Source organism: Podarcis bocagei, assembly GCF_964188305.1.
Source record: "Podarcis bocagei genome assembly, chromosome: 12".
Taxonomy (NCBI): domain Eukaryota; kingdom Metazoa; phylum Chordata; class Lepidosauria; order Squamata; family Lacertidae; genus Podarcis; species Podarcis bocagei.
In genome coordinates, this window is record NC_138137.1 from 47090600 (window position 1) to 47114746 (window position 24147).

The 24147-nt window shown below is 41.5% G+C and overlaps 1 protein-coding gene across 1 annotated transcript in view; it reads left to right on the plus strand.

Moving 5' to 3' along the window:
- The window catches only part of LARP4B (La ribonucleoprotein 4B), a 59381-nt gene extending 39486 nt beyond the window's left edge, over nucleotides 1-19895 (plus strand). The window contains exons 6-17 of the mRNA XM_081163615.1: nucleotides 676-812; nucleotides 1727-1830; nucleotides 2855-2965; nucleotides 3634-3687; nucleotides 3788-3994; nucleotides 5060-5166; nucleotides 7108-7359; nucleotides 10450-10495; nucleotides 11931-12098; nucleotides 14273-14397; nucleotides 14769-14880; nucleotides 15924-19895. Of these exons, the coding sequence (XP_081019741.1) occupies nucleotides 676-812; nucleotides 1727-1830; nucleotides 2855-2965; nucleotides 3634-3687; nucleotides 3788-3994; nucleotides 5060-5166; nucleotides 7108-7359; nucleotides 10450-10495; nucleotides 11931-12098; nucleotides 14273-14397; nucleotides 14769-14880; nucleotides 15924-16208 (1708 nt within the window). The 3' untranslated portion in view covers nucleotides 16209-19895. The remainder of the gene's footprint in view (nucleotides 1-675; nucleotides 813-1726; nucleotides 1831-2854; nucleotides 2966-3633; nucleotides 3688-3787; nucleotides 3995-5059; nucleotides 5167-7107; nucleotides 7360-10449; nucleotides 10496-11930; nucleotides 12099-14272; nucleotides 14398-14768; nucleotides 14881-15923) is intronic.
- The last annotated feature ends 4252 nt before the right edge of the window (nucleotides 19896-24147 follow it).

Here is a 24147-nt window from a genome sequence, read left to right on the forward strand (position 1 = left end):
ATAGATTCATAGAATTGTGGAGTTGGAAGGGACCTCAAGGGTCATCCAGTCCAACCTAAAGTGGCCTATTATGGACTTAATGAATCTTTTTGCTGTTCTGTTTCCCTAGCGCTGTAAAACATAGTTTTAAAAGTACCTGGCAGGTGGGCTGCATCCAGTATGGTACACCTTAAGTTGAAAATCCCTGCTTCTCTCTCTCTCTCTCTCTCTCTCTCTCTCTCTCTCTCTCTCTCTCTCTCTCCACCCAGGCAACAAAGCTAAGATAGTTTCATAGGTAGCTGTTTCCTTCACTCTAGCAGCAAAGGGAATTTTAAGCAAATACATGACAGTTCCTTAATACAGTCATACCTCGGGTTACAGACGCTTCGGGTTGCGCAATTTCAGGTTGTGCACCGCGCCGAACCCGGAAGTACCGGAATGGGTTACTTCTGGGTTTTGGCGCATGTGCAGAAGCGCTAAATCGTGCTTTGTGCATGCGCAGAAGCGCCAAATTGCAACCCGCAGGTGCGCAGACGCTGCAGGTTGCGAATGTGCTTTCCGCACAGATCATGTTCGCAACTCTGAGCGTCCACTGTACGTAGATGTTGATCGATAAGAAAGTCAAATGCAACATTTTCGCTTGTGTAAAGATAAAGAAAGGAGTTTTATAATGAAGACTCTGCTTTCCTTCAACAGAGAGAATCTTGCCAGTGACATGTACCTTATATCTCAGATGGACAGTGATCAGTATGTGCCAATAATGACAGTAGCAAACCTTGATCACGTCAAGAAGCTGAGTACTGATATGGATTTGATTGTTGAAGTGCTGCGATGTAAGTAATTGACAAAGCACCTATTTTTTACTTGAAGATGAATAGTGAGTTTTTGTTCTGTGAGGTGCATAGCATTGGGGGAGGGTTGAAGCCAGCGGGTAAGTGCAACATTTAGAAAACTGTACTTAAATGACAATAAACCTGTCTTAGCAGTAAATTCATGCTTGCAGCGAGAGACCTGCCATTTAATCTTCTGTTTTATACAATAGATTTATTGGAGAATGCCCCTCTGTCAAACTGCTCGACTTGGGTATCCTAATGATACTGCTGAGGCTTTCTGCATTGTTGCAGTTAAACGTATATTCAGTATGTAGCTTGTTTAGCGTCAGCCACTACAGACTTTTCTAAGTGGAAGTTCTCCAAGGTTGGTTTCAAAAGATACCTAACAGGTTTCTGCTCCAGCACACCATTTGCAATTTTTATTTAGCAGTTTACTAATTAAACCTGTCAAACATAAATTTTTTGTATCGTGGCTAAAGTATTTGAAGGTAATTACCACTGGTGTGAGGCAGTTTGGAATCTGATAAGTGAAGCGCTTGATTGTCACTCCTGATGATTTGTTTAGTGTAGTACCAAAGAGTAGTATTGGAATGTACACTCTTTCATTTCAAAGTGGGGAAAAGGGCAATACAAGGTGGACTTTCTAACAGAATAAGACTGGTAGGAGTGGGTTCCCCCCTCTGAAAGGCTTCACTAAGAGGTGTGGTGAACACTCCAGGATCTTTCCTAAAGTAAGTTGTTTGCTTGGGAGACTTGACAGGCATGTTCCACGTTTGTACACATTTGTTTACAAACAGGAGATGAATAAGGTAACAGATCTTACTCTAGTCCTACAAAACTGCAGTGTGTGCAAAACAAAGCCTTGCTTAACTGGTTGAATTCAAAGTAACTGTGTTGTATGTGTCTTCCCCTAGCATTGCCTTTAGTCCAAGTGGACGAGAAGGGTGAAAAAGTCAGGCCAAACCAGAATCGCTGCATTGTGATTTTACGTGAAGTACCTGAATCTACTCCAATTGAAGTAAGTTCCGTATACAGCAGTCAAACAATTTGCAACATGCTTTAAAAAAATCCCACCCACCCTATACCTTTGCCATGGTGCTAGGTGGCTACAGCTTTAATTGTGATTCTCTCTCTTGGCGATCACTTGTGGCCAAGTAAGCTTTTCTTCCATATAATATTTTCCAAGTAAGATTTACTTCCATATAATTGTGCATTCATGATATCACTCACAATTTTATAAAGCGTACAAGGAAAACAATCCCACACTCAACCAATAACTAAATACCTGTTTAAAAGAAAATATTGAATTGCCGCTGAGATGCCATTTATACCTTGTCAGAAAGAGGTTTCTGGAGCCTTTTAGACAGTGAGTGCCTCTCTACATGCTTCCACCATAAAGTTAAGGCTGCTCCTGGAAGACAGATTCCAAATCAATAAATGTAGAGCAATCGGCAACATTTTGAGTGAGGTGTTCTAACTAGCTCATTGACAGCACAAGAGATCAAGGAGGTTGAGTAAATGCTCTTTGAAGAGAAAGAGATGTTTTAAGAAATCAAAAAAGTAATATTGGTGTTCATGCAGAGTGATATTAACAGGAAAAATTTCCTGAGTCATAAAGTTTGACTTAGGAACGTCAATAAGGGTGTATCTGCTGTTAATCTGTTAATTGAAGGTTAACACGGTATGTCTTTGTATTTACAGTTCAGTGAGTAGTATCTGAACTGTACTGGAATAGACCCAATTGAAATCAATGGACTTTAAATTAGTGATAGGTGTGACTTAGTCAGGTGCCACCCTGAAATTGTTTAGGCACCAACATCAAACCTTTAGGTGGCAGCCTTTGCATAGTTGAAAAGAAATCGGGTCCCTGGAATGACGGGACAGTGTCAGTACCCTGCTCCATAGCCCTTTCTTGTTGAAATTAAGGATAGTCAGTGATATTTTTTGCCATCAGTTCTAATGAGGCCTTTACTTGCTTGGTCCTAAATGAACCTTCTGTTGTACTTGTCAGTGAACCCTCTTTCCCACCAATCTTTCCTTAGGAGGTCGAAGCACTCTTCAAGGGAGATAACTTGCCTAGGTTCATCAACTGTGAGTTTGCCTATAATGACAACTGGTTTATTACATTTGAGTCTGAAGCAGATGCACAGCAGGTAAGCTCTCACTTTTTTGTTGCACATATTTAGTTTGTGTCAATTATCGGTTTTGGAGATTAATTACTGTGACACTCTTGACTGAGGTGGTGTGAACAGACCTCCACAAACAAAGTTGGTCCATAATACAATGTTCATGTAAGAAATGGCAGGAAGACATCATATAGTTGCACAGAACAGCAGCCTTCATAATTCAGAGAAATTCATTGTTGTCTAGTCATGGTTTCCATAATTAAGTCTAGAATACATGTACTTCTTGGAAATTTTAAATCCTACTAAAAGGAGTGATTCAGCCAACTGCTGTTGTGATTACGATAAGTCTTAATTGTGCCTTTCTTGTCTGGGCTGCTCTCAAAAGCTGGTTTAGACCCTAGAGTGGAATTTTTGAAATGGAGTAAGTAGCTTCCTGCTCCCATCTTTACTGTGATTTTAGTACCACATATGATTATTGCCAAGCAGGGTTAAAATGAAACCTGATAATGCCTCTGACCATATGCTGAGGACCTGTCTGTAATCCAGTATAAACCTGAATTGGACCCATGTATTCTTAAATAGGGAAGAACTGATATTGTTTGAGTTAATATCTGTGTGTGCATAATGATATACTTTTTCTTGTTAACTTGCTATATCTGCTGCCTTTCACACAAACATACTTTTCACTCTTAAAGGCTTATAGATACCTTAGAGAAGAAGTGAAAACCTTCCAAGGAAAACCAATTAAGGTAAATACGTTTTGTTTTTAGTGTTCACTGAAATACTTCTGAGAGTGGTCGTCTTTCTCTTAGGCTGATTCTTCTAAGATCATGCTCTTCTGTCTTTTAGGCAAGAATAAAAGCAAAGGCTATAGCTATAAACACATTTTTGCCAAAGAATGGATACAGACCTCTGGACATGAACATCTACACACAGCGTTATACAACATCATTTTACATACCTCCAGTATACAGCCCCCAACAGCAGTTTCCACTGTACAGCTTAATTGCCCCACAGACGTGGTCAACAACACATAGCTATCTTGATCCATCACTGGTAAGCACTTCAGAATCATTCCTTTGTTGCTTTTTAAATGTTCATGCTGTTACTTAGTCTTGAATATAATCGGGGCATACTAGATTCAGTTTATAGCTCCATAATAACTGGTGTACTTCCTGAATCTGTTTTACATACTCTTACTTCTCAACCCATATATTAGCATTACACCATGTTCCTCATTTTTAGATTATTTTGTAGCAGCAAGTCGGAGTAGCTAAAGACAATGAGATAGAAGGCCTCTTGAATGTTTTTAATTCTGTTAAATCCCCTTCAGTGTAAATTGAAGTGATGATAGGAACTAAGGACTTGACTATTTATCCTCATAATCTTAAGACCAGGTGTTACGCTCAAGCTACATATTAAGTAAAATTGCATGGCAGAATCGTCCTTGCATTTCAGACTTCCAAACTACGTGCAGTGCTTAAGAGGTTTTGACCTCAGCCTCTCCCTTACATGCTAACTTTCTGCAGACACTAAATGTTTTTTTATGTAAAAACATTTAGTGCTGGTTTTGACCTATGAAGCCTTAAACAGCTCAGGGCCACAATTATGTCAGGGACCGTAAACCTGGACCTTGCAATCATCACCTGAGGCCCTTTTTTCATGCGAGGTCCATAAGAGGTCCAGAGGATGGCAACACAAGAGCGGGCCTTTTCTGTGGTGGCTCCCCATCTGTAGGATGTTCTCCTCACCTGGTGCCTTCATTACATATCTTTAGGTGCCAGGCAAAAACATTACTCCATAACCAGACCATTTAAATGTGTGTTTGGCAGGGTGATTATTGATTTGCTTTTGTTCTATTTAGTATTTTGTGTTCTCATTTTGTATTTTTATGTTGCAAACCACCCTGTGATCTTCTGAGGAAGAATGGCATACTAAATAAATTAACTAGCTTCCCTGCTTCACCACTGTGAGGACTGGATCCTGGTCTGGCTGGGCTATACACCTGGGCCAGCAAGTGCTGATCTTAATGTAAAAACCAGTCCTGTGAGGTCATTTCAAGAACTCTTGAGAGTCTCTTAAATCTACAGCTGTGTAACTTGCAGTACTTCTGTTCCATAGGTAACACCGTTTCCAAATACTGGATTTATCAATGGTTTTACATCTCCTACTTTCAAGCCTACTACTTCTCCACTGACTTCACTCAGGCAGTATACACCTAGAAGCAGGCAAGTTCTGGAAATAAGTTTTCATCTTTTGCTCTGTTAAGTTATATCTGTCGTGGGAATTATTGGAATGGCATTTGTATGTATCACTTTGGGATGTTCACTTCTCTTGAATACTATGGCCTGTCCTCACTTTATAATTGTATAAAGAACCATTCCAGTGGTGCCTCTGGTTACAAACTTAATTCGTTCTGGAGGTCCGTTCTTAACCTGAAACTGTTCTTAACCTGAGGCACCACTTTAGCTAATGGGGCCTACCACGCCACCTGCGCACAATTTCTGTTCTCATCCTGAGGTAAAGTTCTTAACCTGAGGTACTACTTCCGGGTTAGCAGAGTCTGTAACCCGAGGTGTTTGTAACCCGAGGTACCACTGTAATTGGTTTTTTATTTTTTAAAAAACCCAGACCTTAATTACAACCCTGGGTTATGTTTATGTTACAGTAGCAGTTTGAACAATTGATTAAGGGAAGTGGCCTACGTGACCTCCCCAAATGGAAATCTATGCTGCTAGGAGGAATAATAATTTTACAAGAATTGCAGGCTTTGTGTCTTCATGAAGTGCTGTGGTCACAGATCTCAATGTGATGAGACAGGCTTCTTCTAAAAGAGACATTGTTGGCTTCTAGAGCCAGAAGAACTGAACTATATGTATGTGAAGCAGTGGGAGGAGAGGGGATGATGGCTGGGAGGAGAATAGAGTCAGTGCTGGAGCTGCAAGCTATTTAATATCCCCAAGGGCAGGTACGTATAGAATGACCACTCTCTCTTGACTGTGGTTAAAAGATGAGAACGGACCATAAAATCACATATAGTGGTACCTTGGGTTAAGAACTTAATTCGTTCCAGAGGTCCGTTCTTAACCTGAGACTGTTCTTAACCTGAGACACTTTAGTTAATGGGGCCTCCTGCTGCTGCCGCGCCGCCGGAGCACGATTTCTCTTCTCATCCTGAAGCAAAGTTCTTAACCCAAGGTACTATTTCTGGGTTAGCGGAGTCTGTAACCTGAAGCGTCTGTAACCCGAGGTACCACTGTACCTCTACCCCAGAGTAAATTCCACCCTCCCATCTTATCCACTGGTTCAGGCTAACCAGACAGAGAGTTAACCACAGTTAAGATTGATGCCAAGATCTCCGTCTTGGTTAAGGTGGGCGGAGCGCACATTCTCATGATGGAAGCCATTGCCTCTACAGAAGCACCAGGCCTTTCTGGACAACAATTAAGGATTTATTATGTTTTCAGAATGTATTAGAAAAATTATATAGAAAGGTTTATTGTTTTGTGTTCATTCAAATGTAAGATAAAACATATGCAAAGGGACTTGACAGGAAGTCAAAGTTGAAGAACAGATTTTGGAAGATAAAAGGGAAAAAATATTTACTTTCATTGTTGTCATTTTCTGTGCGGGTGTGGGTGTCTGCACATATGTGTGTTGTTGTATGCAATGTTTGGGAGGAAATAAGACGGTAAATAACAAATAACAAACTAAATATCGATGTATGTAATTTTTATTTCTTAATTATATTTAGTGGTAGTATGGCTGTATTGTTTTTTGTAACATAAAACCATTCAATAAAAATTATAAAAAAGAAGAAGAAGCACCAGGCCTTTCCATATAAATAGACTTTGTAGAAGTAAATGTATCTTCTTTGTAGAAGATAGATTTTGAGAAGAAGACAGATGTTACAACTTGTCCTGATAAAATTACAGACCTTTGTTATGTTATGTAATAAAGTTTCCTTTGATTGCTCTAAAAGATCACGCCACATTTTCCCATGAGTGTTGGGTGGATTCCCGCCACAGCCTGAACAATTTATGTATTCAGTAAACATTTGCCTTATGCTATAAAAGGAATAGCCTTTAGAAAGTTCTTCAGCGTGGTTCTGGAAGTTGTCTGCAGATTTTGCACGATGGTTTAAATTATGTCTTTTGTTTCTCCCCCAGAAATCCCAGCAAATCACATCTACGGCATACAATACCCAGTGCAGACAGAGGGCCAGGACTTTTAGAGAGCCCTACAATATTCAATTTTTCTGCTGACCGCTTAATCAACGGTGTCAGAAGCCCGCAAACAAGGCAACCAGGGCAAAACAGGACACGGATGCAAAGTACGACAAGTTATACCAAGCGTGAAGTGGGCAGTGGGCGAGTAGAGCCTGCTACTTTAGACTCATCCCCAAACTTAGGTAGAGGAAGGTGAGTACTGGAACATTTATTAAGCACTTTTGTTGACTAAGTGCTGCTCAGAGCTCCATTAAATCATGTGTTTCCACCATGTGGGAGTAATGAAAAGTGGAAGATGAAACCCCAGGTGAGGAGGGAGATTGAATTGCGGGGAAAGAGAAAAGAAAATAACTTTTAAAAGCATTTTTTAAAAGGGTTTTTGTATAAATGAGAGGCTGGGAAAGAAATTCCACAGATGAGGTGCGTCTAAGAAAACGGGCGTGCAAGAACTGAGAAGATGCTTACTAACAAAAAGATTAGAATCTGTATTGACACAAAAAATTGGCAGACTGAAGTGAGTGGGAAGATTTCTGATGGCTACATAAAGAGGACTGCAACAGTTTGGAATGCTTCTAGGGCAATGAGTCCAAGAGAGGGAAATAATTGCTTGTAGAAAGAGGCATTAACATGGTGACAAGTCGAAGTGAAGAAGTACCGAATTAAAAAAAGAAACATCTGGTTGGGAAAGTGTTCTGGTGTTAAACTAGGGTCCATATCAAAATATGGCAAACCATATTCAATCTAATAACATATTTCTGTTGCTTTAGTTGTGTTATAACTATTTACAATTTGGAAGTTGCAATTTAGCTTACTTATTTATCCTGGCTGCCTTCGGTTATGGAGTCCAAGACACTGCTCATGTGACTCCCATGCAGGTACTGGTTAGGCTGAGACCTGCTTAGTTCTACCAAGGTGGTAATCTCATTGGCCTTCAGACCTTGCCCTGGGATCCTAGAACCTTTGTTGCTTGGTGCTCTGTGATTTGACAGGGAGAAATTGTGTTCAGAATGAAGACCGCAAGCTGGCTGCATCTGGTCTTTTCAGGAACACAAATACTTTATTTGGTGGGGGTCAGTTGATATTGCCCGGGCTAGGGACAAGAATTTTAAACTCAGTAAGGAAGATCAGCCAAGGAAGAACTGGAGGGCACAAAAGACATCTTAATAATCTGCCAAACATTCCTTTTGGTTTCTAAGCCTTCAACAGAGCTTTCTCTGCCAGAGTTGTGAAACTGGAAATGTGAGGGGTGGGGGTGGTGTTTTTGTAAGAGATGTTTTTTAGGAAGCCCAATTCCTTGCCCGAAATTTATTTCTGTGCTGCTTGAATGGTCTGAATAGGCATGGCTTTCTGTGTGTGCCATCATTGCAATGTAAATGCTTATTGGACCTTGCACTTCATTAGCATTGATATGTGGTGGTTTTCAACTTTTCCTCTTCTTTGTTTCCAATAGTAGTGCTCTGGACACCTTTTTATTTTACTGCAAATCTATGAGATATTACACGTACACATGCACAGATAATTGATTTTTTGTCATTCTTCCCCTAACCCGTCATCTGAGTGCTAAGAGCAGATTGATAGATTTCATAAGCCTTTGTAGGTATCTGTTGTCAAGCTACTGTCTTACAGTCTAGCCTTTGTGCCTGGTGTTACTGTGCTAGTTCTTATTTGACACTGCAGACTCTTATTCTATGAACGCAGTCATTTGTTGCTACCATTTGTAATACCAAAACTGCAGAGAGAAATGGAGTGGCTGGAACCCTGAGCAGAACTCAGCACTTCAGTCTTTTTTGTCCTTTATAAAAATCTATTACTAATCAGCCTTATGTTCATTGCCTTTATTTGTTACTTAGAAAACATAAGAGAATTGTGAGACAATTGCTTACAAAGGATTTAGGTCTCCTGTAAACTTGCAAGAAACCCCAAATTCCTAGTGCTGTAGATATTTATACAGGTACCAAGCCATGGTATGGATAGTAGAACAATGCAGCTTGCCTTGAACAAGGAGCGCTAACATTATGCAAGAGAACGAAAGCAACTGCATGATGTCCACGACCATAGTGTCTCATACCAAATGTAAACGAACTGTGAAAAAGACACTATGAATAAAAAATGGGGACGTTATTTGTACTTTTCCTTGTTTATATGTTTGTTTTGTAACACAAGGAAATCTTGAATAAAAACTTCTTCTTTTTTACAAAAAACAGGAGCAAGATCACCATGTACTTGGCTGTGGCATAGTCAGCCCTTAATCATTTGAGACAAAAGCACCGAAAGACATGGGAAAAAATAGTGGTGGGGAATTTGTTAGTTTGTTTATATTCCCTCCTTTTTCCCTGATGGGGCTCCCCAGGCAACTTTCAGATAAAAGCAAACCGAAAAAAGCTAACTGCCATTATCCCAGAATGTATTATTTATCAACATATTTTTCATTGACAAAAATTGGAAAATGAAGCGGTAATGCAATCTTTGCAGCTTAATAGTTGAAATGCAGGTTATTTAATGTGTGTCAGGATTTGATTTTATTCTCTGAAGAACAAGACTGCTATGCAGGTGAATGACTTCTATCAGCTTCCTATGCTTTAAAGTTCTAGCCAGAGAATAATGGCAGCACCTGTACTTTGGAACTCCCTACCACTTGAGATCAAGCAGGCGCCTTCACTGTACTCTTTTTTGCGCCTGCTAGAAACATTATTGTTTAAACAAGCCAACTAGATGCTTAGAAAGTTGAGGTAACTTTAATCTGTTTTAGTATTTTTAACTTTGCATATTTCAAAGTAATGGCTGTGAATTTTTTCTCAACCTTCTTGTTTTATCTGTTTGTAAACCGCTTTGAGCTTATTGTTTTTTTACAATCAAGTGGTGTAGAAATTTTAGGAATTATATAAATAAATAATATTCAGGTGAAGGTTACAAAGACTCAAGCTTGCAGCACACCACAAGTACTGGAATTCCATTCCAAAACCAGAATCTGCCAGTTAGAAAGCATGCTGGGAAAACTAATTGCTTGCATTACCTTTACCTACTTAGCATCCCCTTGCTTTTATGAATAGGCAGGGTTAATTAAATAATCTGACGTGGAGGACGTTACATTGATGCAGCCGGGGAATTAAGGTGACATACAACATTATTCCACCTCCCTCCCAAAAGATCATATCCTCCCAGCAACTCTGTGAGGTTGATAGGCCAAGAGATAAGTGTCTGGACCCAAGGTCATGTAGTGAGCTTCTTACCAGCGATGCATAGAGCAAAAGTTTCTCATTACATTGATTTTTCTGCTTCCAGGAAAAACTCGTATGGCTATCGAAAGAAGAGAGAAGACAAGTTTACGGTGAGTTTGTTATGGCTGCAAATATCATGAATGACATAGTAATACGTGAAATGATTGACATGATATAATTACTAAAGAATAAAATACAGTCAGTAGCTCCTGAGGGTCGTGAGGTGAATACCAAGACTGGAGCAGAGTCATTTTTTTTATCAGGGTTACTGAAAAGCAGGCTTGGCTAAAATGATCCTCACCCACCCGTCCACTATTTCTCTTCCCAGCCAGAGACTAGTCTGCTTTCATTGGAAGGAGAAAATCCCCATAACAAAATGGATATTAGATCTGCTTCTTTGTGAAGTTAAGGTCATGCAGATCCTCTTTGATCCCCATTTTCCCCAACCCTTGTCTCCTCTTGGTTGCTTTTCCCCTCCCAGTTCTTTCTCTCCACAATTCCAAGCCATTTTCCTCCTCTTTTGTGGTGGCATCTTTTACACCGCGAGGGGTGTTTTGTGTTTTGTGCATTGAGATGTGCCCCCCCCCCTTTCTGTGTAGTTCCTCCCCCAATGACTGCATCTGGTTGATGGCCAGCTTCCTTTAAAACTTTCTCCACGTGTGCAATGGTACAAACAGCCTTTTAAATGAAGTATGAGACTTGCAGGTCCTCCCGATAAGTCTGCCATCATTTTCAATTTGCCTGTAGCAAACCAACTGGGGCCATGATCAAGTGAATTTGGTCTCTGTGGAAACATGTTTCCATGTGCATAGCTGACATGTCCCTTTAGGTAAAGGTAAAGGGACACCTGACAATTAGGTCCAGTCGTGACTGACTCTGGGGTTGCGGCGCTCATCTCGCTTTATTGGCTGAGGGAGCCGGTGTACAGTTTGCGGGTCATGTGGCCAGCATGACTAAGCCGCTTCTGGCGAACCAGAACAGCGCAGAGAAATGCCGTTTACCTTCCCACCGGAGTGGTACCTATTTATCTACTTGCACTTTGACGTGCTTTCGAACTGCTAGGTTAGCAGGAGCAGGGACAGAGCAATGGGAGCTCACCCCGTCGTGGGGATTCGAACCCCCGACCTTCTGATCGGCAAGTCCTAGGCTCTGTGGTTTAACCCACAGCGCCACCCGCGTCCCTTACACACCTCATATTTCACAAGTGCTTGAACATGAGTAGTTCACATGTGGTCATCTGGATCCTGGCCTGGGTCTATGTCTTCATGTATTTTAGTCCCTTAAAATGGTTTTTAAAACTATACAGATGGTTCACAAAGAACTCCTTTCATTTTTGTGGATAGAAATGATAATCTGTATGACTTACTTTTGTTTGTTTAAGAAGTCTTTGGAGAATATTGGGACATAGATGCATATAGCAGGTGTGGCAATAGTTTTTGTTGTTAAAAAAGCACAAGTAGATGACTAATGTTAAGATGTTTTTAAAAGTTCATAGTCTTTCAGTGAAGCCTAACATTTCTTACCCGGCACTTTTCTCTCTTGCAGAGAGGACAAACGCAGTCTCCACCACCACCAAAGCCTCCATCCCCAAGTTTTGAATTGGGACTGTCCAGTTTCCCTCCATTGCCTGGAGCTGCTGGGAATCTAAAGACTGAAGACTTGTTTGAAAACAGACTATCAAATGTGATAGTAGGAGGAACATCGAAAGAAAGAGTGAGTATGCAGCTGAACTGGGCAGGGGATCTGCAAATGAAGGCATCCTCCCCCTAGCAATTGCCTTTTTTCTACTTTGGGAAGCCTGACTTGTGCTGTGAATCGATCTGCGACACTTGTGAAACATTTGTCAGAAAAGAGTTAATGCTAGGTTGCAAATTCATCTGAAGGGGGCTGGCTTTTTAAATTGGATTTCAGTAAACTGATGTAGCTGAGTAACAGACAGATTTCTTAAACAAACCTACATCTGCTTGTGGAACTGGTCCAAAGAGGTTCGTATCAGTGGCCAGATGGACTTGGCAGTGACACAGAATGCTTAGTATCATAGATACGTAGAGTTGGAAGGGACCCTGAGGGTCAGCTAGTCCACCTCCCTGCAATACAGGAATCTCAACACATGGTCCCCCATCCAATTTGAAACCACACTGGACTCTGCTTAGCTTTGCAAATCTGCCAGCAGTTTTATTGTTGCAGCACCCTCTTATTGATGATCAAAGAAAATCTGGAAGGAAAAGGGTGCTGTTTCAATATATGGTTGTCCTTGCCCAGATGCAAAGCTCATAACAACCAACTGTAAAGGTGCCACCTTCTACTTAATAACATAGTCAATCTTGCCTTAGTTTTAATACCTGAATAGACTTCTGAACGGTTTAGAAGCAGAAAAGCCAACTACACAAACATACATGCAGAATTAAAGTACAGTACTATCATCACTGACAAGGAGCTCTCCAGAGTGTTTGGTCAAAGGTTCTCTCGGACCTCTAGTGAGAGATGGCATGAACATGAGACCTTTTCACTTGTTGCAGAAATGACACCTAGCACAAAAAAGTAGCAGTGTGGGATTTTCCTGTTTGTGGTGCCAGCCAGTCATGCCCTCTTACAGCATGCTCTGTTCCATAACACACACACCCCAGATATTTTGAAACCCTGAACCCTTCCCTCCCTCCACTGTAAACCTTGGAGTTCCCTCAGTCTCTGCTCCCTCTTGTTCATTCTGCCTGCATAAGGATCCACACTCAGAGAATTGAATTCCTCTTGGTATACACAATGGCTTGTGCTGGTCTACTCAGCTTTAGCCACTACCAAGCGCTGCAGTTTATTCGATATTCCTGCTTGGAATAAAATGCTTGTGTGCAAGCAGAAGAAGAAGAAGAGTTTGGATTTGATATCCCACCTTTCACTCCCTTCAAGGAGTCTCAAAGCAGCTAACATTCTCCTTTCCCTTCCTCCCCCACAACAAACACTCTGTGAGGTGAGTGGGGCTGAGAGACTTCAGAGACGTGTGACTGGCCCAAGGTCACCCAGCAGCTGCATGTGGAGGAGCGGAGACTCGAACCCGGTTCCCCAGATTACGAGACTACCGCTCTTAACCACAGCAGCCCTGTGCAGAGTCCTGCCTGCTGAATAAAGCATTCTCACTAATCCCTTAAAACCACTGCTGAGGGTTAGGGGTCATGCCGAGTGTGGTGTGGTGTGGCACAGATGAAATCAGCGTACAAAATAAAGGCCAGCATCCAACCAACTTGTTCTGCCAGCGCAAGCATTTATGCTCATGCCACACAACTTTCCTCCCTTCTCCCTCCTGCTTGCATCCGCACCCTCTCCAAATCTGCGCTGGGATTGGAGGGTTGGAGGAAGGCCAGATTTAGAGGGCGCTTGTTCGCACAGGCAGCGTTCTGCATCCAAACCCATCCAAATTCCTTAACTTCTTTTGAAATCTCTGGAGCTATTGCTCTAGTGGTTCTCCAACTTCTTTCTCTGGGCCACACTTTCAGAATAAATATTTGCTCACGCCACACCAATTTTTTTATTGGTAAGGAATACATTGGAAAACAAAAAAGGAACCACTCCTAGCAGTGCTTGATTTATAACATAGAACACAGCTGCTTTATAATATGATCATGGGGCATCCAGAAAATATAAAACAATGCAGCGACATAAGAACATGAATCATTCCCACACACTTGATGCTCTTGCTCTCTTTTTGAAAAGATATCTATCGATACTCTGGAAATAAAAATATTTTGATACGATACTATACTACACTGAAATGCTTAACTGTTTCTTGGTCTCTGTTGGAATCTTTTTTGCAAGTCTTCTTCTATAAAGGCTTTGAGTGTATGTTGCCTTGAGTTGAAATGCATTTGAAATGACCCGAAATTTGTTTTCTTCAGAACCTCAGCGCGACTACTAGTACAAACACTATTCCATCAGGAGTTCCTCGAGAGCCTTTGTTGCCAGTTTCTTCTCCTCTACCCGGGACGTTTGAAAGGTCTCCTTCCCCATCCCAGCCTCCTGAGTAAGGACTTAATTATACATGGCTTTAAATATACTGCTCTGAATCAACAGTTTGCATTTTCCATCATCAAAAGGTTAGGTGTGACACTGTGTGAATAGCTCTTGAAAAATTCAGTTCAATAACACCCCATGCGTGACCCACAGCAGTAGTCTAGAATTTACTTTTAATTTTGCATGCTCAAACACTAACTTTAAGCCTGACTCTCAAAGAGGAGAAAAAGCATCATTTGCATGCCTCCAAAGTGGGAGGAGCGAATGATCATTGGTTCCCTACAGCAAAAGACAGGAATAGAGGCTTCTGCATGTTGACTTTAGTGTGCTGAATGCAAAGTTGTTCATTACGTTCACATGTTGCTTTGTACTACTTTGCAGTGACTCCAAAGTCATGGACAAGCAGCAGAGAGAGACCCCAAATATTGAAAGACTTTCTTCTGTACTCACTACCGCTTGCAAATCAGTACAAGTCAATGGGGCTGCTGTAGCAGTAAGTGCATTTGACATTCATTAAGGCATTCTCTGTTTAATTAGCGCCTTCTGTCCTCAGCTATTAAATGATAGAGGAGTTATTTACTGCAATAAAAAAATCAAGAAAATTCCAAGTGACTTGGCTTCCTGAGAACAAAGAAGTTGAGGGGAGGTGGGTGGAGAAAAGGAGAGCTAGAAATCTGCTCTGCTTTCCTGGTGTTACCTACTTACTTGGCATTACTTGATGGCTCTCACGGCCACCAGGTGGTGAGAACTTCTGTGATCAGTTGAAGTGCCCCAAAATATGCCATGCCCTCAGCAGCCACAATACTGCTTAGTGAGCTCCCTTTCTAATCATTGCGGACACACGTTTGTTGCACTACAGGTCTTACCTAATTTGTTTAAGACACTTACTCCTGTCCTGAGAAATTGGGAGCTCCAAGGCTGCTGATGGGCAAAATTTTAAAATCATAATAAATGGCCAACGGCTTAAATGGAAATGAATAAAATTAAGAAAACATGAAACAGCAAAAGGAGAATGACACAATAAACTGAATCATGATGAAAAGAAAAATGCCCGTTCTTTATGCCAAATAGATAAATGGAACAGAATAATTGTTGCCAGATGTCTGAACACCCAGCCTAAATGTTGGATTTGAAAGTTGTTGCGTGCTAGGAATCAGGAATCCACAGTTTCTGTCTCGTGTCATCCATGCCTTTTCAGCTCTCCTGTGTGTTCTTCCCCACCTGCCCAGTTCTCCCAAGCAGTTGTCCCAAAGTCTGCATGTGCATCTATACTATGTCACTCTGCTTGCCCCTTATGCGTCAACCACTCGAGCTGTTCCAACTCCCATTGAGACAAACATGCTTTCCCAAGTTCTTAAATGGCAGCTCTTGTTGGTAAAATGAAAATTCTAAGCACGGCTTCCTTCCCAAATCTTGGAGCGTGATTGAGACACACTTTTGTAGCTGCACCATTCCCCTTGATCGGTCTTACCTTTGCTGCCCCAAATAAATGTCGCTGTTGTGGTATAGCTCTGTCCTGTGCTTTTGATCACGCAGGAGTTGCGAAAACCTAGTTACGCAGAGATCTGTCAGAGGACAACCAAGGACCCGTCACCCGTGCAGCCCCCAAAAGAACAGAAGCCAAACACTGTCACCTGTGGGAAAGATGAAAGGAAACCCACAGAAACACTAGAGAGAAGCAAAGAACCCCCTCCTGTGAAGTCCAATCCAGGACAGCCCAAAGACCAGAGGAGACAGCCGTCAGGGCGCAAGTCCCCACCTCCAGCCGTTGGGAAACGTCTGACGAAAGAACAGAGCACCCCTCCCAAATCTCCTCAGTGAAACTAGTGCTTAGGAGGAGGTTTTAAAAGTTCTCACCATGAAGTAAACCCATGTTGCCACTCAGAGTACAAAGAATGAGTTGCTGGTTAGGAGCTTGCAGTGCGTATTATGTATATGAAATGCCTGCAAGGTAATTGTTTTTTTGTTTCTTTGTAAATCAGATTGTTCCTCCAATTCTCTTGCTCTCCACCCCACCCCCCACCAAATTCCCCTTGAGCAAATGGTCTACTCTGTCAGGGTTTAATTAATCTAAACCTTACATTTAGGTTGGTGCTGAACCGGAGGTGATGCCTAAAATCCTTTTCTTTTCCCTAAAGGGAAGACGTATTCATCCGGGGGTGGGGGGGAGATCAATTTTTTTTATTAAGCCTCCATGTGGCTGTGTGAATACAAGCTCTATCTAATGAGTTATTTTCCTAATCTATTAAGCAGAATAATGCTGCTGTAGTTTTTAAATAACTGGTCTGTAAGTATACGTATCTTTAAAAAAAATACTCCAGAAGACTAGTAACAGCAGCAAATATTTTGAGTGCAAAGAAAAGCAGGTGTTTTATAAGCAGTAAGACAAGTTTGATGTTCGGTTGTTTTTTTCTTTTTAAAAATTTTGGCTGCTGTAGCACATCAAATAAATTAGACTTTTAAGGTTTTGAAATACATACAATTCTGATGTTTTAAATTTCAACCATTTTTCCCCCCCTTGACGAAATGTGAACCTGATAAAGATCACCTTCTCTAAAAGGTTTTGTTTTGATGGACTTGCAAGCAAGTAACCAGCTTCTCAATCCAGAATAAAATGGTTTCTTGAATTTCAGGAAAAGAGAAAAACAAAGCACATTGTGAATAAACAATAATAATAATAATAATAAAGTACATAAGCCCTTGCAAAATGGCAGGTGCCTGCTAATGGCTGTTTTTCACAAGATAGCACAATAGCACTCTTGTGAGGATGATCTCAATTCCCCCCTCCCAAAAAAAAGCCGGAATAAATTCATTTTGAGTCACTACTGTCCTTACTGGTTTACCCCTGTGCTCTGTGTAGGTTTTTAAATCTATGTTCAAAGTGCTCTTTGAAAGAGTTCATATCTTAATCGGCCTAAGTGCTGACACCTTTCTATACCTGCATACATTGGCATATGGATTTAATTATTATTTTTCAGTCCATGGGATAATGGAGTTCTCTCTCTTTTTTTGCGTGTGCATGTATGGTAAAGGAAGAGGTCCCTGTTTCTGTCTGGAGTGAGCTTTGTCACACTTACTTACTTTTAGAAGTGGCATGCTTTCTGAAGGACAAGGATGCACTAAATTAATGAGTTTCTAATAAAGTTGACTATAAATTATTTTTGTTTTTAAATGCCTAAAGTTTTTCTTTGAGTGTTTAAGCAGCAGATGGTTCGGATGAAAATGTTTTCCTGCTGAATAGTTTATTCCACACAAAAAAGGAGGTTTATTTAAACAACTGATTTTTTAAAAGAATTATTTCCATCCAATATTTAAAGACTTGAATTTTATTTAAACTTGAAAATGACTTTGCCTTAACTTTTGTATAAGACAGCTTATAGTTACTGAAGTCTGACCCTCTCATGGGTTAGTGTGGGTGGCATATACAGAATTACTCAGTTACAGTATGTATGTATTGTCACTGGTCTTACTGGGTAAACACACTGTAGTACAGGAAGTAGCGGCAGTTTTTTGTAATATACCTTAAAAGATCTTAAGCAGTTGATCTTTTTCAAAATGTTGAAAATCTGTAAATGGAAATAGTCAATACTGTATTAAATATGTGCACTTGGAAGTGTGTGCTTTTGCTTGTACAGGTGTAAATAATCAGAACATATAAAAAGGTACCATTAAAAAACTGATAAAAATTATTGATATATTATAAATGTTGCTGTTGAGCTGGATGTAGATAAACTAAATGTTGTGGTTTGAATATTACTTTAATTTGTTTTTTTCCTTGTTTCTTTTACTTTATTCTGGTGTGCTGAGCTGATTCTGCCTCTTCACTGCAAAAGGGAATTGGAGAAAGTCTGTCTTAAAAGCCCTGACATTTTAAAAACTCTCTGGAAGTGTGTATTTTGACCAGTATGAAACATGGTTATGCAATGTAATTTTCAACTCTGACTTATAAGCTGCGATTATTATTTTTTCAAAGAACCGGAATTGGAAAGAAATGACATTGCCACAATTACACAGCCCCAGCGTTTACTCAACCACTCTTAAGGCCAAAATATTAGCAAGTACATATCTTGGGATTTGTTTCCTCATAAAACACATAGGGCAGTTGAATTCTTGACATAGGTTGCTGCTATTTTAATTGTCCTCTTAAAAGAATAAAAAATAAAAAAACCAGCCTGCTTTTTGCACTGCAGAATTTAAAATAAGCAAGCTGGGATCTGTTTGTTCCTTCCTGAAAAGGCACACTTTGGGAATTCAAAATCAACAAACTGGGACTGTTGTTGGGTTTTAATGTTTATCCCTTACCCAATGAGCAGTGGGGGAACGGCAGCTAGATTGGGGTATGGTTTGGGCCAATGATAAGATTCCTTTGTTTGCCTGTTGAAAGCATGAAGGAAACAGCTGCAGATGAAGTGGGAAGTGGCTGCAGCGAGTGTGTGGAGCTAATCATTACAGCCGACTGAATATATGCAGACCAGCAGGTGGATTGTTCCTGTTCTCATGCATTCGGCTGCCACTTGTGCTAGGATAATACACTGTAATTCTCACACAAATAACAGTCTGTGTAAAAGAGTTTAAAACTTTACTGCAATAGCTTTATAAACAATAAATAAATAAGAAGCAAAAAGTGTCATGCCAAATAACTTCTCCAATCACTTTAATACTTTCCTAGTCAGACTGTATGGGGCTGCTGGAACAGAAGTTCATATCCCACAGAGTGTTTTACATACAGCTATTGAGTTCTGCTAATTTTTATTTTATTTTATTTTTTGAAATTTTAAAACCTCCCCCGAAAGCTGAGATTCTGGTTAGAATGATCAGGCCGGGCCCGTTACAATGGGACTCCTTCCCTACCCAACCACCAATCCCAATTTGTAGGATTGCTTTGGTGCTCGTGTATAAAGACAGCTTTTCCTGAGGCTGTTTGTTCGAGAAATGTAGAATTTTTTGCTTCTGGAGGAGGAAAAAAAGTACAATAATTTTCCACCCAGCTGCCCCACCTCAATTTTACATACTGTCACACACAAAAACAAACTTGTCAGGCTCATTTATTTTTATTAATTTTTTGCTCCCCCCCCCTTTTTTTTTGTTTTTTTGTTTGCTGCCTCTTAGCTGAACACACATAACCAGTGGGCAATGGGATGCCCTTACTTGTGAGTGTGATGCAGTGTATCATGAACAACCACTGACTGTAGGGCTCTGCACCAGCCTCTGTATCTCTTTCAGCTTGCTGCAGCCCTTAGGTATTGTGTAGCCTGTTACACTGATAGCAGCAGACAATCGGAAGACACACCTGGCGAGGGCAGCAGCTGCCAAGTCACAAAACAGGAGGTGTAAAATGGAGGCCTTTTTCCCCCTGAGGGTGTTTGTTTTTTGTTCTTCTTCCATTTAAGACTGGAATCAAGCTTACATGTAAACTATTGGTAATTTAAGTTTCCTTTTGTGTCATAAAATGTACAACTGTCTAAAACTGTAGGTTATGAAAAAAATAAAGATTTAGGCACTGTTGAATTTCTCTTTTTTTAAATTAAACTTCTTACAACAGTATTTTTCCACTTCCTTTGTCTTTGCACCCACTCGTGTGTAGTTGTAGTCTTGCTGCTTCAGAGACACATATCAGGAGTTCCTTTGCTTAAGCCGTAACGTTTCCGCGAGTTAATGCACTTGCAGAGCAATAAATGCTACACCAAAAAAACCTGGACACCTTGCCCATTTGTGCAAGGAGTTTGCTGCTTCATGGCTAAGCTTTTTGACCAAAAGTCCATTGCGGGTTCACATTGGGCAGATTGTGAGAGTGAAGTTTTGGGTGTTGGGTTTCTGTTTTGCTTTAAATAAAACCTTGTGTATGAATTTTGGATTGAAATGCACTACATGACTCTGATTTTCCACAGACCTCTCAAATATTGATCAGTAGCATTTTGCTTATGCCTCAGTTGTATTTGATGCCCCTCCAGTATGAATGGATTTTTTGGTGATACATGCTGCGGTTGAACTACACATAACGCTTCTAGAGCTGAGCGCCATCAGTTAATCCTAAACGTGGGTTCTGCTCTAACCATCCATAAGCAGACATACACATTTTCTGGAGCACCTCTGAGCATTGTTCTTATTTTCTGCCCTCCACCTTGGCAGTGGGAAATCAAATGTACATCATGACCAGGTTAGTTCTCAAAGCGGTATTGCCAAATGGTCTGTAAAGGCTGCTTCATTTTCTTAATAGCGGCTACTGTGCCCAGAGGCAATTACAGCTAACCATTCTTCTTGGATCTCTGTCTCCTTGTTTTGTGAAGGAAGAGTTGCTCACTGCAACCTTCACGGCCGCCTTCTAGAAGGAATAAGGAAATCAATAACCTGTCTTTATTCCCTTGTTCCTTATAGTAAAACACAAGGAGTGTTCGCCCAAGACAGTAAGCCACAAACCTTGATAAATCTTAACTTGCACGAGCTGTATGCTTGTGCAGGCAACCTGTTTGCTCTCACTTTGAATAAGTGCATAAACAAGCCAAGAAGAGGATGTTGTTGTTTAGTCGTTTAGTCGTGTCCGCCTCTTCGTGACTCCATGGACCAGAGCACGCCAGGCACTCCTGTCTTCCACTGCCTCCCGCGGTTTGGTCAAACTCATGCTGGTAGCTTCAACAACACTATCCAGTCTCTGTCCTCTGTCGTCCCCTTCTCCTTGTGCCCTCCATCTTTCCCAAAATCAGGGTCTTTTCCAGGGAGTCTTCTCTTCTCATGAGGTGGCCAAAGTATTGGAGCCTCAGCTTCAGGATCTGTTCTACCAGTGAGCACTCAGGGCTGATTTCCTTAAGAATGGATAGGTTTGATCTTCTTAGGAAGAGTAGCTAGCTCCCAAATCTGAACCCAGGATTGTTTCCAACAGGCCACAGTTGCTAACTAACCTTAAACCGGTCCTATTTTTCTAGAAAAGGGTGTCAGAACTCACCATGAGTGCCTCCCTTGTTCTCTTATGGCAATGGTGCCTGAACTGAGTTCCAGCTGGGGGAAAAAGCCCTGCTAAACCCAAGGGATTGTTTGATGTTGAACCCTGGTTTGTCACAGAGAAACAAACCATTCTGTTGTGTAACAGATCCTCCAAGTGTCCCTCTTTTCCAGGGACGTCCCTGATTTAGAGAAGCCGTCCCGGTTTGTGATTTGATCCTGGAATGTCCCGCTTTTCCTTCTAATGTCCCTATTTTCATTGGAGAAATACTGCCGTCTGAAGGCAATCCTGTATAGGGAAGGGTGTTTTTTTAATGTTTAATGTTTTATTATGTTTTTATATATTTTGGAAGCTGCTCCGAGTGGCTGGGACTACCCAGTAAGATGTGTGGGGTATAAATAGTAAAATTATCATTATGGAATGGGATGTCCCTATTTTCATCAGAGAAATGTTAAGAGTGTATGGCGTAATGCTGAGGTAAGTCTTACTGGTTTACTTCCCTGTTTGCACAAAGGAAGTGTTCATTATTGTTCATTAAGTCACAAACTTCTTAGCTGGTTCCCCACTTCTGGTTAAAGAGTGCGTGTGTGTGTGTGTGTGTGTGTGTGTGTGTGTGTGTGTGTTACTAGCACATCTCAAGCAATTTCCACTGCATTTGTATATCACACTGATAGTGCCAAGGTCGCCAATCTGATCCCCTTATATGAGACAACTGTATATTCCTACATTGCAGGGGAATGGACTAGATGATCCTAAGGCTCCCTTCCAACTCAACAATTCCTGCCCCAAGTGTCCCGCCATAGCTGCCTTTTGTTGTAGCCCAACTCCATGTAACACAGGCCTGGCTTCCTCTTAAACGCATTGTTTTACTTATAAAGTTCATTGGATCTGCAGCTAGAAAGGGAGTCTGAAGCTCAGCAGCGGCCAGTAAAGGCAGCTGCTGCCTGATCTCTACATCAGTGTGTGAAATTAGTCTGTATCGAGGAAGTGGGTTCAATATTAATGCTGTTATGCAGAGCTTCACCCACTATGTTGTCGTGGTCTCTGTAAGCATCCCATTCAATACAGACTGCAAATCCAATGTATGATGTGCATGGAAAGGTTCTATTGCAGACACGGGGAATGCAAAGGCTGATGCAACGAGCACTTGGCAGCTACAATGTTCAGCCCCTTTTGGCTCCCGTGGAGCAAGTCCCCCTTGCCAGCGGGACTCCCAGCTGAGGTCAGGAAGTGCAACAGCTACTTGTAGATATTTTAAAGCGAGTTGTGGGCGTTCTTCTGGGGAGCACCTAGCACTTCCGTGGGTGAACGACTTAATTTCATTTACTTGTACCTGCACCAAACACCTTGGGGCTTGTTTCTATAGCAGGGGTGGGGAACTTCAGACTGGGGGGTGGTGGCAAATGCGATCCTTCAGACCTCTCTATCTGGCCCTTGGGGCTCTCCCCGCACACCCATTTGCAAGCTGTGCCTTTCATGATCTCCGAGTCTCTCTGCCTGGCTAAACTAAGACCTTTAAATCTAATAATACCTTTTGCTTTCCTGGCTGGAGGACAGGAAGCGTGAGTGAGCAAAGACTAGCCCCCACTTCACAATGGTAATATTTACATCTTGCTCCACCCACTTTTGGCTCTGGTCCCGCCCACCACTTGTACGTGGCCCCCCCAGAAGGAAATGTGGCCTTTGGAACAGGGAGCAGCCAAAAGGTGAACATATTGACATGAGCTAATGGCTGATGTCGTTTATATTCTGATTGTTTTTGCTGTTAGCATGGCACCTTGTTCGGTGTGTCATTGTGATGTCATCAGAAGCTACACGAGCATCTTTTTCTATTTATCGATAAGCGGTTAGCACATCATCATGTGCTGGCTTGACTACAAAGAGGAGTAGGTAGCCTCTTGGGGGTCATCTCAATTCAAGATGTGCTTACCTCACTAGAAGCAATGCCCTAAGCACAGAGGCAGGTACTGATGCGGTCAGTTTCCCAAGCAAATACCGTGAGATCCAGAATCTTGGTGCTTTTTGGGTAATTGCAGAGGAAGGAGTTGGTGGTGCATAGCGTGCGGATTCAGCTGCTCGGCTGAGCACTCTGTTTGCTTTAAACTACTAAGCTGAGCAGGCGTAAATGTAATGCCTTTGCAGTGTCATAAGATGCCATTTTAAATGTTCCCTGTGCTCAGAGCCACCATAAGCACATACGTTCTCCCCCCTGCAATAAATGGGAGGAAGGGCACCTGTAGCCATCACTGCCACTGCAATTACGGTATTTTTTGCTCTATAAGACTCACTTTTTCCCTCCTAAAAAGTAAGGGGAAATGTGTCTGCGTCTTATGGAGCGAATGCAGGCTGCGCAGTTATCCCAGACACCAGAACAGCAAGAGGGATTGCTGCTTTCACTGTGCAGCGATCCCTCTTGCTGTTCTGGCGTCTGAGATTCAGAATATTTTTTTTATTGTATTCCTCCTCCAAAAACTTGGGGCGTCTTGTGGTCTGGTGCATCTTATAGAGCGAAAAATACGGTAGGGCCTGAGCAAGGAGAGCAAACAAATATTGTGTGGTGTAGTATTTTGTTGGAGGCAGTATTTTTTATGGGGGGTCGTAGGAGGTACTGGTGGGCACAATGTGTATCACAGTGAGCCCTAGTTTAAAACAGCCTCTCCACGTTCAGTACAAATGCACCTTTCCACACTACGAGGAACTCTAAATACAGTGGTACCTCAGGTTAAGTACTTAATTCGTTCCGGAGGTCCATTCTTAACCTGAAACTGTTCTTAACCTGAAGCACCACTTTAGCTAATGGGGCCTCCTGCTGCCGCCACGCCG